The sequence below is a fragment of the Eleutherodactylus coqui genome, chromosome 5, assembly GCF_035609145.1.
Source record: "Eleutherodactylus coqui strain aEleCoq1 chromosome 5, aEleCoq1.hap1, whole genome shotgun sequence".
Taxonomy (NCBI): Eukaryota; Metazoa; Chordata; class Amphibia; order Anura; family Eleutherodactylidae; genus Eleutherodactylus; species Eleutherodactylus coqui.
Window position 1 is genome coordinate 126,272,910 of NC_089841.1, and position 15,243 is coordinate 126,288,152.

The window sequence follows — 15,243 nt, forward strand, 5'->3', positions numbered from 1 at the left end:
ACCACATTCTAAGGATTTTCGGGGGAGGGCTTAAAATATGAGCCCTACCCCGAAAATAAACCCTAGCTGAAATTTTTTATTAAAAAGTATATATCACCTTAGAAGCGCTGTCTGGGGCTCAGCTGCAGCTTCTCCTCAGTCCCTGGCACTGTTCTTCTTCATCTCTTCTGGCCGTGCATTGAAAAATCCCCCCTTCCCCCCTGGAAACACTGCCTGTAATTGGCTGATGCTTAGCCAATCAGAGCCCGCACTCGATGAATGGCTGTGATTGGTTCATTGAACACTGGCTGTGATTGGCTAAGCGTCAGCCAATCAGAGGCAGCACTTCCAGGAGACGGGGATTTTTCAATCCCCGGCCAGAAGAGATAAAGAAGAATAGTGCTGCGGACCCGGGGAGAAGATAGGGCCGAGCTTCTTACATTGTAGGGAAGTCCATTGGCACTACAGGCCTAGTGCCCAGGTGTGAATGCTATCTTTGCACCATTATTCTTACTCCTCTGGGCATCGTATTTTGTTTTCTTGCTTTCCTCAGTGTGATTCATTAGTTCATAGCTGCGTGCACAACCATCTGTCACACATCAGATGCTAACTGCTGGCTCATGAAACCATGCAACATTTCATAATCCTGACCTCTCTGCTGAAAATACTGAACCATTCAGTTTTTCATTCATGAAGACCCAAGCTGTACGTATATACTCATTGTAAAAAAAAATCAAGCACCTAGAAGTTGGCATTTTGCTGCAAAACTTGTCATGCAGTTACATCTCAGGCAGATATGCAAATGTTTAGAGTTGTGGCATGATTAAGTAAATGGTCTTGCCACCTGAGGCCCTAAAATTGTTCCACCCTTGGCCTATAAAAAGGCTTTTAGGGGCTACTTGTGTGCAGTGACCTCTTTTTCTGCTTGTGTATAGCTTGTTGACCACTAGACGCCTCTACGGTGTAAACAAAGAGATTTTGCACCATTCACAGAGTTTGAGAGGGGCGTATTATTGGAATACGAGAAACTGAATGGTTGTATGGACAATGCCTGCCACCTGGACCATTCTGAGTAGACTGTTAGGAGGTGTTGGGACCAGTGGAGAGCATGCACACAAGATGATCAAGCTGAGGACAAGACATTTCCCAGCAGGATAATGCTTGGCCGCACATAGCAAGGGTGTCACAGGAATGTCTCCCCAACATTATGGCCTGCCTGGTCACCAGATTTATCTCCATTAGAACATGTATGAGACTATCTGGGATGCTAATTTCAACAGCCTATGGGTTTGCATGATCTAGAGGCTCAATTACAGCAAATATGGAGCAATATGCTGTAGAATACCATACAGTACCTATATGCCTCCATGCCCGCCTGTATCACATCTTGCATCCAAGCTGGACATTGTCTTCATTCAGCCTAATATACTATGTTAGAGATGGCCCAACAGGGTACTAGAGCCTCCATGTCCAGCTCTATCACATCTTGCATTCATGCTAGAGATGGCCCAACAGGGTACTAGAGCCTCCATGCCCACCTGTATCGCATCTTGTATCTAAGCTAGAGATGGCCCAACAGGGTACTAGAGCCTCCGTTCAAGTGTTCAGTTTTCCTCCATAAATGATCCTTTTGCTCTGATATTGCTATCACTTACCTATATCAGCGTTACAATCACTGATAGAAAGTTTTATTCATTCCGACAACTTCTTCTAGGTTCTTGATTTTTTTTTTGACAATGAGTATATTTCATTGCTGTCAAAAAGAGAACTTGCATTTTTCCAAACTATGCACACTGGCATTCGATTTTGTGAAGGAAGTGTGCCCAGCTGCAGCAGTTTATTCCCGTTATTCTAGATGTCAGAGAAAGGAAGTAATACTGTGCGCCGTTTATGTATTTCCACTCCATACCTAATCTGATATATCCATTATAGTCATCCTCTGAGAATAGTTGGGCTGCAACAGAGCTGAGAATGCAAACTGATCTTTTTGTCGAATAGGTACATCTGTAAGATTGAGTAAATGAACTGTTGTAATAGATTGCTTCTGACATTTTGACGAGCTTGATATAAGCTATGGCTTCCTTGTGATTTGGCTCATTAGAACTCTTGTTTTGACAAGATGTTGTTTGCTGGGAGCACATGTGTACACAGAATGGCTGATGATATCAGGGTTTATGCTAAACGTACATTAGTCTCCCATCCATTGTTAGATGCATGGGCCAAGAAATCTTATCTGATGGAATTTTATTACTTTTTTTGTATTTTTTTTACATAAGTAGGACACATGGAGGAAAAATGGGTTTAGAGAAGCTTGTACAAATAAGGATGTAGGCATAATATTATAGACAGAAGAGGAAAGTATTGCAGTGATTTTTGATTTAGTTTCTTATGATTTCGTCTATGATGTTGAGCATGAAGTCCGATCTGCTGGCAGCTGATTATGGAGCAGATTGATATGTAGGTTTCTGGGAAAAGATTTGGTATAACTTGTAATTTTTTCCCTTTAATTTCTGCTTCTGCTGGGTGGTCCTATAGGTGATTGGCAGCTGTCTCTCTAATACACACATATATCACTAATTAGACCACTCACTGGACTCCTAAGCCTCGAGTGAATAGGAATTTTTAAATGGATGACTCTTTTTCCACAAAACTACAAATATATAGTTTTGTGGGTAAAGATGCAGTGTAACATCTAATTTTTTCCCACTTCAATTTCTGCTCATTCTAGACTTAAAGGAGATGTCTCGAGGAAGCAGTTAATTTTTTTTTTTGCCCAGTCCCCCCCATTAAACACACATTACTAAGCCCCCCTGTAAATGACATTTCTAGCTGGTTCGTACTTACCGTTCCAGCGTTTCAGCAAGTTATAAAAGTTTCCTCAAGATGGCCGCCGGCTCTTTCCCCGTCGCTCGCTGCAGCCCGACGTGCGCGCTCCCGAGACGCCGCCAGCTGTGTCTCCATGGCAACCGGACGCATCGCAGCCGCCGACCAGACGCCCCGCAGCCGCCGACCAGACAGCAGGTAACCGGCGCTAGCCCCCGGCTCCCCAGCGCTAGCTCCCCCAGCGCTAGCTCCCCCGGCGCAGCGACAGCCCCCCCCATCGCAGCGACAGCCCCCCCGGCCTAGCGCTAGCTCCCCCGGCCTAGCGCTAGCTCCCCCGGCCTAGCGACAGCCCCCCCGGCCTAGCGCTAGCTCCCCCGGCGCAGCGGCAGCCCCCCCGGCCTAGCGACAGCCCCCCCGGCCTAGCGCTAGCTCCCCCGGCGCAGCGACAGCCCCCCCGGCCTAGCGACAGCCCCCCCGGCCTAGCGACAGCCCCCCCGGCCTAGCGACAGCCCCCCCGGCCTAGCGCTAGCTCCCCCGGCGCAGCGACAGCCCCCCCGGCCTAGCGACAGCCCCCCCGGCCTAGCGACAGCCCCCCCGGCCTAGCGCTAGCTCCCCCGGCGCAGCGACAGCCCCCCCGGCCTAGCGACAGCCCCCCCCCATCGCAGCGACAGCCCCCCCGGCCTAGCGCTAGCTCCCCCGGCGCAGCGGCAGCCCCCCCCCCCGGCGCAGCCCGGCGCAGCGGCAGCCCCCCCCGACCCATCACTTACCTGGGAGGCTTCTCGGGGCTGCTGGGCTGGGCTGGGCTGGGCTGGGCTGGGCTGGTCTTCTCCGCTGGGCAGCTCCAGTTTCTGCACCTTCCTCTAACAGAGGATGGTGCAGAATGGCCGCTTCAGCGCGCTCCCGAGCAGTGACAGCTCGTCTGCGCATGCGCAGAAGAGCTGTAGCGGGGAGCACACTGAAGCGGCTCGCGCTGAATGGAGAAGACCGGACTGCGCAAGCGCGTCTAAAAAAGCAAGCTGCCAGCGAATTTAGACGGAACCATGGAGACGAGGACGCTAGCAACGGAGCAGGTAAGTGGAATAACTTCTGTATGGCTCATATTTAATGCACAATGTACATTACAAAGTGCATTAATATGGCCATACGGAAGTGTATAACCCCACTTGGTTTCGCGAGACCACCCCTTTAAAGTGGACAGTGGGTGGTTCTGAATAAGGATTGGCAGCTGTCTCTGTATGCGCATTTGCAGAAGGCAAGATCACAATTAGAACCGTCCACTGGACTCCAATGCCCAGAATGAGCAGATACATAAATAAATTAGCAATTATACTGAAATCTTAAGCATAAAACTATATATCAATCTGCTCAGCTCCTCATGCTATATAGCCTGATGGCTGCAGTGTGGACAGCAAGTTAAACCTGACAGGTTCCCTCTAATGATTAAGCATGCTTTATATGTACTTGGCACTGGCAAAACTATAAGGGATGCAGAGGACGCAGTTGTACCCGGGCCCACAAGCCTTAGGGGGCCCATAAGGCCTCTCTTCTCCATATAGGGAGCCCAGTACTATGAATAAAGCATTATAGTTGGGGCCCTGTTACAGGTTTTGCACTGGAGCCCAGGAGGTTGAACTTACACCTCTGTGTTAAGGGGTTAAGGGAAGTTGACGGCCCCAAGATAAACTTTTGCACCCGGGCCCATGAGCCTTTAGCTATGCCCCTTCTTGGAGAATGCTCCAAAAGCACATACCGTACATAAATATATGCATTATCTTCAGAAGTGGGCTAGGAGAGTACTTTGGGCCCACCGAAACAAATGATTTTTAGAAACCTCCGTACAGCTATTTAAACATCTGGTTATACATACCCACTGCCTCCTGCATCATAAACTTTGTGGTGTGATCTCACACATAGGATATGTTCCAAAAGGTTATTTATAAGAAAGTGAAACATAATAGCAGCATTACCTGCATTAAAGTTAGGTAGTGTGTCTGTTGCAGGACCCATAGACACTTGTGTAGCAGGGCCTCTTTATTGTGTCAGAACTTATCTAAGAAGAGACTGAATGGAGTGGTGGTTGCACATACACGGTGCTGCTCCATTCATCTTCAATGGGACTGCCAGAAATAGTCAAGTACAAGCGCTCAGCAATTTGCATCAGCCCTACCCCCATTAATAGAGCAGCAGCTGTACGTATATGCGCTGCCAGCATTTCATCCACGGCGTGTGGGAGAAACAACCCCACAGTAATGAGAGAAGGGGATGTAGGACCCTCGTTCTCAGGGTCAGTGGCGGTCTCAGCAGTGAGTTTCCACTGATCATAAAGTGGGGATAACTTTTGATTTTGGCATAACCCCTTTAATGCCCTATGTAGTCCTGTCCATAGAATGCTAATGTATGCCCGTACAAGATGTATTGTCCACATTGAGAAATCTACTGTGGATTTTGCTGAAAATTTGCGCCAACATCCTTGGCAGAATTTGCATGTGTTACATGTGTGTTTGCCATGGATTTTGCTGCAGATTTAGTACTGATTTCACCCTATGCATTACAAAGTGTGAAACTGAAAATCCACAGTTAAGATTATTATGATGGGAGCTTAAAATCCGCACCGCAGGTCAATTTACTTTGTAGTGTGTGGATGAGATTTAGTAAAAAAATCTCATCCATTATATTACTACTGTAAACGCTGCAGATTTTCCAGATGCAATTCTGCTGTACAGAATCCACAGTCTGTACTCTCTTTGTTCAGTTCCGTTAGCGCTTTGTTGTACTTTTATAGACCCTTATAAACTCTATGCCTCTGTAGAGGGTCATTGCACATTGCACTGAAAATAGGGCCATAATATAATCTGTAAGAGCCTCATGTGGCGCAAAGTGCTAGGGAAGCAGGAATGCAGTCCTAAGCTCTCGCTCATGACCTGAAGGTTGCAAGTTCATTCCTTGCATGGTTCAGGTAGCCGGCTCAAGGTTGACTCAGCTTTCCATCCTTCCGAGGTTGTAAATGAGTACCCAGCTTGCTGGGAGGTAAAAGATGACTGGGGAAGGCAATGGCAAACCACCCTGCAAAAACAGTCTGCCAAGAAAACGTTACGTCATGACTCGGTGCTTGCACCAGGGGACTTTACCTTACCTACAATCTGTAAGCAGCAGCTAGACTGCTTGCTTGTACTTCCCATGTAGCTGCAGGTATTTTTTTCTTAAAGTATAGCAAAAGGTAATCAAATATACAACATTACTATGGAGAGATTCCAAATGTGGAGACTCACTTTAGTATAGTACATGGATTCTCTACAGAAATCGCTTTCACATTCTTATGGTCAGTATGAAGGGTGTCAGAAATGTCTTGAGGACTTGGGAGTGAAACTTGATGAGGTTGTTAAAATGCTTAGCAATGTAATAGCTTTCTAACAAGTCTTTCATCTAACTTAACAACATTTGAGCTGTGTTCTGCTCAATTAAGTTGTGCTGTAATTTGTTTTTAACAACCCGAAGAAAAACTATTTGGCTTGCACACAAACATTGATTCCTTTTCTGTCTTTGATGATGCTATTAACACTCAGCAAGGGGTGTATGCATGCCGCTCTTATTACAATGCAGGCAATTTAAGTATGGCATCTTTTTAAAGTGCAGCTCCTTATGTTTCTAATTTTTCTCCCAACAGGTCCAAGTAACTGAGTCTTCAGCTAAAAATGATCATTGCTGTATAATGGAAGCTCCGGAGTACCTCGATTTAGATGAGATTGATTTCAGTGATGATCTATCTGTAAGTAGATCTGTTTATATATTTAACTTGTGTATTATGTGGTTATTTAGTTTGTGTAATGGAAAATACATAAATGTATTAAATCTAAACCTTCATACATTCCAGATGTTTTATATTATAACACACTTGTCATTTTTCACTTCTTTAGATTAGAATCTCTGAAAAAGATGTTTGGTTCTACTATTTGTTGCAGTGTTGGCTGCTCTTTGCTACTGTGGATGTCACTTCTTATTTTAGTAGTTTTACTTTTTGTTATGATGTATCTTATATGTTTACAGTACTTCTTTCTCTTTAGGCCCTCTTTGCATTGGCGTTTTCATTTCCATGTTGCTGTTCCATTATGGGAACAGCAAAACGTAAAGAAGACCTTTCCGTTTTCAAGCCCATAGAAATGTATTGAAGTGGAAGGTCTTCAGTTTCAATCAATTTCTGTATTTTCCATCTCCATTCCGTTTTTTACACTGGATCAAAAGTACAGACTGCTGCGCTTTTGTTTCCAATTTTGGAAACGGAATACAGATGGATTGCTTTTTATTGCATTGTGCTCAATGGGAGGCGGATGGAACTTGAAGACAATCTGTTTTTTGTGGTGGTGCCTCTTCAATGAATGTGGTGTAGTGGTTAGCACTGCTGGGGTCCTCGATTCAAATCTCATCAAAGGCAACATCAACTTAGAAAAGCTCTAAACAACTACCAACTGAGTCACCAGACTTGTTCTTTCATTAGTGGAGAAAGAGAAGAGCTAAAAGAATAAACGCAAAGAGAACATAAACAACCAATACAGACATCACCCTTGGTCAGATTTGAGCCTATAATTCCAGCACTGCCAGGCAACAGTGCTAAGGACTGAGCCACCATGCTTGAGAAGAATAAACATAATGACAATATACCACCTCCATACAGATGTTGTCCATAGTCAGACATGAATTTAGAACCCCAATGATGGCAAAAATGCTAGCTACCTAGCAAGCTTTTTCCTCCTTTCTTCTCCTGCTTCTCCCTTCTCTAGAGGAAGAGAAAAAAGCTAAAAATAAGCACAATAAGAACATACAACCCTGTACTGCCATATAGAGTATCTTATTTTTAAAGTAACAAACTCACCAAGAGATAAAACCAAATAGAAATGCTACTATATCTACACTCACCCTTTGTAAGGTACATGTTTGTTAACTCCTTACGGCTATAGAATGTAAGTTTACGTCCTACGCGCATGGTACTTAAGGCAATAAGACGCAAACTTACGTCATGAGGATAGTGCAGGTTCAGAAGTGAGCTCACGCCATTCAGTAGCAGACGGCTGTGACTGATAGCCGACCTCCAGGGCTTCTGAAACCCTTGATGCACTGGCTGCATCGTTCTCCTTTTCAATTTGGGCCTGATGCTGTTCCAAGGTCTCTGCAGCCCTTGATGGTCTGGCTCTTTCCCGCTTGTTTTGAATTTGGGCCTCATGCTGTGAGGGGTCTCTGCAGCCCTTGAGCTCCTGTCTCTTTCCTGCTTATTTTTAAAGGGGTATACTGGTGATGGGACGTTTTACCTCAGTCTGCACCCATCCACTGGATGGGTAAAAACTGATAGAACAGTGGAGGTCTGACCGCTGGGGTACTCACTGCTCCTGAGAACTCAATAGAAATGGAACAGTGTATGTTGAACTGTGAAATAGGATGAGGGGGCACAGGTCCCCCATTCTCAGGATCAGTGGGGGTCCCAGCTGTTGGAAGACCAATAATCTATTAGTTTTCACCCATCCAGTCAATAGTTGAAAACTGAAAATAACATCCCAGCGCTGGAATACCCCTCTAAGTCATTGGTCATGTTGTTCACTTGTCTCACTCATTTGCAGTAATTTTATTTATCTGCTTTTGGCTGCACTTGTCCAATGGGTTTCTCTTTAGTCAAGATCTGTCAGAGCATGTAGGAGCCTACGAAGAACAAATACATTTTTCACTTTTTAAAGATGGGGGTGCATTAAACACTGTCAATCGCTTTTGAATGCTTTTGAAAACGTTAAAACACTGCGTTTGAAACGCAGTGTTTTAACAGATGCTCATGTGGGAGCAGCCATATACATCCCGTATATAGTGATATAGACAATGTTGGTATAACCTGTGTATCTCCTGTATATATTTATATATATACATATGGTATAAATACATATAGACCATGCTGGTATGCACTGGCCCAGGTTATACCAGCATGATTAATATCACTATATACAGGATGTATAGTTTATACCAGCTGTAAATATATAACTATATACAGTAGATACCCAGAATTTGGGGTGGTTTCACACCTGTACTGGGGAATTTGGGCTTGGGGGAGCACCCAGCCTTAGGATATCTTATGTGTTTCCTTATTTAATATATAGTCATAATGACATATTCTCTTTAAACTGTCCCTCTTATAAAGTTTTCATCCTGACCTTTAATTCACCTCATACTGTAGCTTGAAGTTTGGAAAATGTACTCCTATTCGGCAGAGTGTGTCTCGCACACATTAGTGGTAATCCAATATAAATATTCTGGTCATTTTGCCTGCTCCAGCATGAATAATGGACTTTACCGCTGCTTTCCTGAAACTGAGCAACTGGACAGCTAACCTCACATTGACTGAAAGAAGCCCAGACTGAGACATGATTCAGAGCCTCAACCTGAATCTGTGTGTAACCGGTGACTTTACCATGTCCTTAATTTAAAGGGGTTGTCTCGCGGCAAACATCAAAATTTAACATTACCCCATTCCCCCTGTCACCCCCCCGGCATAAAATAGCAATTTAAAGCGGTTTTTAAACCGCTTGCTACTCACCGATCCGATGAAATATGGAGTTATAAAAATCTTCTCCCTAAGATGGCCACTGGTCCTTTCCCAGGGATGCACTGCGGTTTTCTCCCACGATGCACCGCGGGTCTTCTCCCATGGTGCACCATGGGCTCTGTGCGTTCCATTGCCGATTCCAGCCTCCCGATTGGCTGGAATCGGCACACGTGACGGGGCGGAGCTACGATGACGACGCGGTGACCAGCTCTCCGGCACGAGCGGCCCCATTCACCAGCCAGAAGCACGGACTGCGCAAGTGCGTCTAAAAACTCCAGAAGACATCAGAATTAGACGGATCCATGGCGACGGGGACGCTAGCAACGGAGCAGGTAAGTGAATAACTTCTGTATGGCTCATATTTAATGCACGATGTATATTACAAAGTGCATTAATATGGCCATACAGAAGTGTATAACCCCACTTGCTGCCGCGAGACAACCCCTTTAATCTGTGTGCACACAGTAGAATATGTTTTAGGCTGTAGTTGTATTGTACTGAAATGAGATTTTTTCTGGAGTATTTTCATTACAATATTGTATTTTACTAAAATATTTTATTGATAAGTTTAAAATAAGGGCTACAAAACAATCATACACACATGGAACTGAGGGCACCCAATCACATCATTCTAGTTCTTACTCCAGGGGAGAGATAGGTATAACACCCGGCTGTGAATATCAACCTATGGTGAAATTCAAATCACATCCAAAGTTTTAATCGTGTTGGGATTACCTCCAAAAGAAAAATCTAGTGCACATACCAAATAGTTTGGGACTACCTAAACCAAAAGTAGTTTCAGAAGACTGAAACCAGGCCATGCAACGGAGTGCAAATACCAATATATAAGTATTGAGATGTCACGTCAAATGAGCCAACCTCCAAAGAGGGAAAATCACACTTATGCAGAGGTGTGACACCTAATTAGTGGATATGGGCCAGCTCAATGTAGGCATCTACTACCCTATTAAAAGAGATGTCACGTCAAGCAAGCCAACCTCCAAAAAGGGCTTTTGATATATATTATTTGGACCCCTCTGCCTCAGTGATTTATATTACTTATAGCGTTCAGTGCACGAACCAGTCAAATTCTGTTTCAGGTTCAACTTTGCTAAAAAGTCAGTTTTCTGTGAACCTGAACTGGTGGTTCATCCTCGCCTAACCTGGTGGTGGTGCCTTCTCTTGCCCTGTGGTTCAGCAGTTAGCACCGTTGCCTTTTGATGCTGGGATCCAAGATTCAAATCTGTCCAAGGACAGCATCTACTTGGAGTTTGTATGTTCTCCTTGTGTTTTTATGGGTTTCTTGTTCAGAATAATCACTATTATTTATATAGTACATACATTTATTAAGGAGGAGGAGAAAGAAGAAGCATGGTGGCTCTGTGGTTAGCTGTTGCCTTGCAGTGTTGATGTCCTAAGTTGAAATCAGACCAAGGACAACATCTGCAAGGAGGTAAATAAGGGTGATTATGAAACACGGGAGAACTTACAAACACTATGTGAATGTTGTTCGACGTGAACCTAGGGCTTTATATAGGATCAAAGCTTCTTCTTCTACACACCATAGTAGGCTATTCCATTTTAAATCATGATTCCATTATTATATGTCTAGATACATTAGAGCAATTAAAAATGGTTGCAAAAGCCTATTGATATCTTGGTACTGTATATGCCATCCTATGAATAATATGTTGTGATATTACCACATTTTGGCCAAATAAACAAGCCCAGCTTTGTTACATTTGTAGTGATGATACGAAGTGCTTAGCCATAGAAAATAGGTAATGTTTCTTTTGGATGCCTGTTTACATGTTGCATTAAATGGTTGTCCATTTCTTGGCTGTGTTGGCCTCACAGCTGTAGAAGTGTTTTGCTTCTTCTGGAGTTAGTGTATGTGTTTTTGATTAGGTATAAAGGACCATATTGATATATTGTTTTATAGTCAATGCATAAAAATTGTTCCAAGAGGAAATAAATGATCGCACAGTACTCATAATGAGCACTACTGAACAGAAAACGTGTTGGTGGGAACATAGAGGCACCTAGGCTTTCTTTATAGGAGAGTATTTTGTGGTGTATTAACCTTAACACTAAATGTTCCCACAAAAATGTAGGCAGGAAAGCTGTTTTCTAAGCTCTGAATGGTTTCCTTTTTCCTTCAATTGACACATCACTTTCTACGACTTCCTTTCAAAATACATTGTGGCTATTGTTCCCAGGGAGAAGGCTGGTTTAGCACATACTAGGATCAAACTTCTCTGCTCTGTAACATTTTTCAAGATGGGAGAGACACTTTGTAAAGTAAAGTTATTACTGCTATAACATTCTCACATAATCCCTACCTTCGTTTGTGTCTCATTATAATAGCACACTTGGACCTGTTAACAATCAGGTTTGCTAAAAGCTAGGGGAATGTTTTTGGCATATGTTAGAGTGAATGCACAGAAAATGTTAACCCTTTAAAAAAAAAAAAAACAAGAAAAAAATACATTTTATTCTATGGTACAAATGCAACATAACTCAGAGTTCATTATTAGAGATGAGCGAGCACCAAAATGCTCGGGTGCTCGTTACTCGAGACGAACTTTTCGCGATACTCGAGGGTTCGTTTCGAGTAATGAACCCCATTGAAGTCAATGGGCGACCCGAGCATTTTTGTATATTGCCGATGCTCGCTAAGGTTTTCATTTGTGAAAATCTGGGCAATTCAAGAAAGTGATGGGAATGATACAGAAACGGATAGGGCAGGCGAGGGGCTACATGTTGGGCTGCATCTCAAGTTCCCAGGTCCCACTATTAAGCCACAATAGCGGCAAGAGTGGCCCCCCCCCCCTCCCAACAACTTTTACTTCTGAAAAGCCCTCATTAGCAATGGATACCTTAGCTAAGCACCACACTACCTCCAACAAAGCACAATCACTGCCTGCATGACACTCTGCTGCCACTTCTCCTGGGTTACATGCTGCCCAACCCGCCCGCACGACCCAGTGTCCACAGCGCACACCAAATTGTCCCTGCGCAGCCTTCAGCTGCCCTCATGCCACGCCACACTCATGTCTATTTATAAGTGCATCTGCCAGAGGAACCGCAGGCACACACTGCAGAGGGTTGGCACGGCTAGGCAGCGACCCTCTTTAAAAGGGGCGGGACGATAGCCCACAATGCTGTACAGAAGCAATGAGAAATCCAATCCTGTGCCACCTCCATCTGGAGCTGCACACGTGGGCATAGCAATGGGGAACCTATGTGCCACACACTATTCATTCTGTCAAGGTGTCTGCACGCCCCAGTCAGACCGCGGTTTTTTATAAATAGCCACAGGCAGGTACAACTCCGCAATAGGAATTCCGTGTGCACCCACAGCATGGGTGGGTGCCAGGAAGCCACCGGCGGTACATAAAAATATCCCATTGCATTGCCCAACACAGCTGAGGTAGTAATGTCGTGCTTAATGCAGGTGGGCTTCGGCCCACACTGCATGCCCCAGTCAGACTGGGGTTCTTTAGAAGTGGAAACAGATGCATTTACAACTCCCTGTGCACCCACAGCATGGGTGGCTCCCTGGAACCCACCGGCGGTACATAAAAATATCCCATTGCATTGCCCAACACAGCGGATGTAACGTCAGCTGTAATGCAGGTGAGCTAAAAATTCATTTGATTACACTGTAGGCGAGGGCCCACAAAAATTGCTGTATCAACAGTACTAATGTACATCAGAAAAATTGGCCATGGCCAACCAAGAGGGCAGGTGAAACCCATTAATCGCTTTGGTTAATGTGGCTTAATTGGCAGCCCAGTTACAATAAAAATTGGTGGAGGTGAAAGTTTCAACGCTTTAATGAGCATTGAAACGTATAAAAATTGTTTAGAAAAATTATATGACTGAGCCTTGTGGGCCTAAGAAAAATTGCCCGTTCGGCGTGATTATGTGAGGTTTCAGGAGGAGGAGCAGGAGGAGGAGGAGGAATATTATGCACAGATTGATGAAGTGAAAAGGTCCCCGTTTTGGATGGTGAGAGAGAACGATGCTTCCATCCGCGGGTGCAGCCTACGTATTGTTTAGGTATCGCTGCTGTCCGCTGGTGGAGAAGAGAAGTCTGGGGAAATCCAGGCTTTGTTCATCTTGATGAGTGTTAGCCTGTCGGCACTGTCGGTTGACAGGCGGGTACGCTTATCTGTGATGATTCCCCCAGCCGCACTAAACACCCTCTCTGACAAGACGCTAGCCGCAGGACAAGCAAGCACCTCCAGGGCATACAGCGCGAGTTCAGGCCACGTGTCCAGCTTCGACACCCAGTAGTTGTAGGGGGCAGAGGCGTCACGGAGGACGGTCGTGCGATCGGCTACGTACTCCCTCACCATCCTTTTACAGTGCTCCCGCCGACTCAGCCGTGACTGGGGAGCGGTGACACAGTCTTGCTGGGGAGCCATAAAGCTGTCAAGGGCCTTAAAGAGTGTTGGCCTGCCTGTGCTGTACATCCTGCCTGATCTCCGCGCCTCCCCTGCTACCTGGCCCTCGGAACTGCGCCTTCGGCCACTAGCGCTGTCGTATGGGAATTTTACCATCAGTTTGTCCGCCAGGGTCCTGTGGTATAGCAACACTCTCGAACCCCTTTCCTCTTCGGGTATGAGAGTGGAAAGGTTCTCCTTATACCGTGGGTCGAGCAGTGTGTACACCCAGTAATCCGTAGTGGCCAGAATGCGTGTAACGCGAGGGTCACGAGAAAGGCATCCTAACATGAAGTCAGCCATGTGTGCCAGGGTACCTGTACGCAACACATGGCTGTCCTCACTAGGAAGATCACTTTCAGGATCCTCCTCCTTCTCCTCCTCTTCCTCAGGCCATACACGCTGAAAGGATGACAGGCCACCAGCATGTCTACCGTCACCAGTGGGCCAAGCTGTGTCTTCCCCCTCCTCCTCATCTTCCTCCTCCTCCTCCTCACCGCGCTGAGATATAGACAGGAGGGTGCTCTGACTATCCAGCGACATACTGTCTTCCCCCGGCTCTGTTTCCGAGTGCAAAGCGTCTGCCTTTATGCTTTGCAGGGAACTTCTCAAGAGGCATAGCAGAGGAATGGTGACGCTAATGATTGCAGCATCGCCACTCACCACCTGGGTAGACTCCTCAAAGTTTCAAAGGACCTGGCAGATGTCTGCCAACCAGGCCCACTCTTCTGAAAATAAATGAGGAGGCTGACTCCCACTGCGCCGCCCATGTTGGAGTTGGTATTCCACTATAGCTCTACGCTGCTCACAGAGACATGTGGAGCGTAGAGTTCCACCGTGTGGGCACGTCGCACAGCAGTCGGTGCACTGGCAGATTAAACCGATGTTGCAGGGTGCGCAGGGTGGCAGCGTCTGTGTGGGACTTGCGGAAATGTGCGCAGAGCCGGCGCGCCTTTCCGAGCAGGTCTGACAAGCGTGGGTAGCTTTTCAGAAAGCGCTGAACCACCAAATTAAAGACGTGGGCCAGGCATGGCACGTGCGTGAGGCTGCCGAGCTGCAGAGCCGCCACCAGGTTACGGCCATTGTCACACACGACCATGCCCGGTTGGAGGCTCAGCGGCGCTAGCCAGCGGTCGGTCTGCTCTGTCAGACCCTGCAGCAGTTCGTGGCCCGTGTGCCTCTTATCTCCTAAGCTGAGTAGTTTCAGCACGGCCTGCTGACGCTTGCCCACCGCTGTGCTGCCACGCCGCGCGACACCGACTGCTGGCGACGTGCTGTTGCTGACACATCTTGATTGCGAGACAGAGGTTGCGGAGGAGGAGGGTGGTTTAGTGGAGGAAGCATACACCGCCGCAGATACCAGCACCGAGCTGTGGCCCGCAATTCTGGGGGTGGGTAGGACGTGAGCGGTCC

At 46.1% G+C, this 15,243-nt stretch overlaps 1 protein-coding gene across 2 annotated transcripts in view; it reads left to right on the forward strand.

Moving 5' to 3' along the window:
• The window catches only part of SNCAIP (synuclein alpha interacting protein), a 209,436-nt gene that overhangs the window by 87,321 nt on the left and 106,872 nt on the right, over positions 1–15,243 (forward strand). For both annotated transcript variants that reach the window (XM_066603114.1, XM_066603115.1), the window contains exon 3: positions 6,467–6,568. In XM_066603114.1, the coding sequence (XP_066459211.1) occupies positions 6,512–6,568 (57 nt within the window). In that variant the 5' untranslated portion in view covers positions 6,467–6,511. The remainder of the gene's footprint in view (positions 1–6,466; positions 6,569–15,243) is intronic.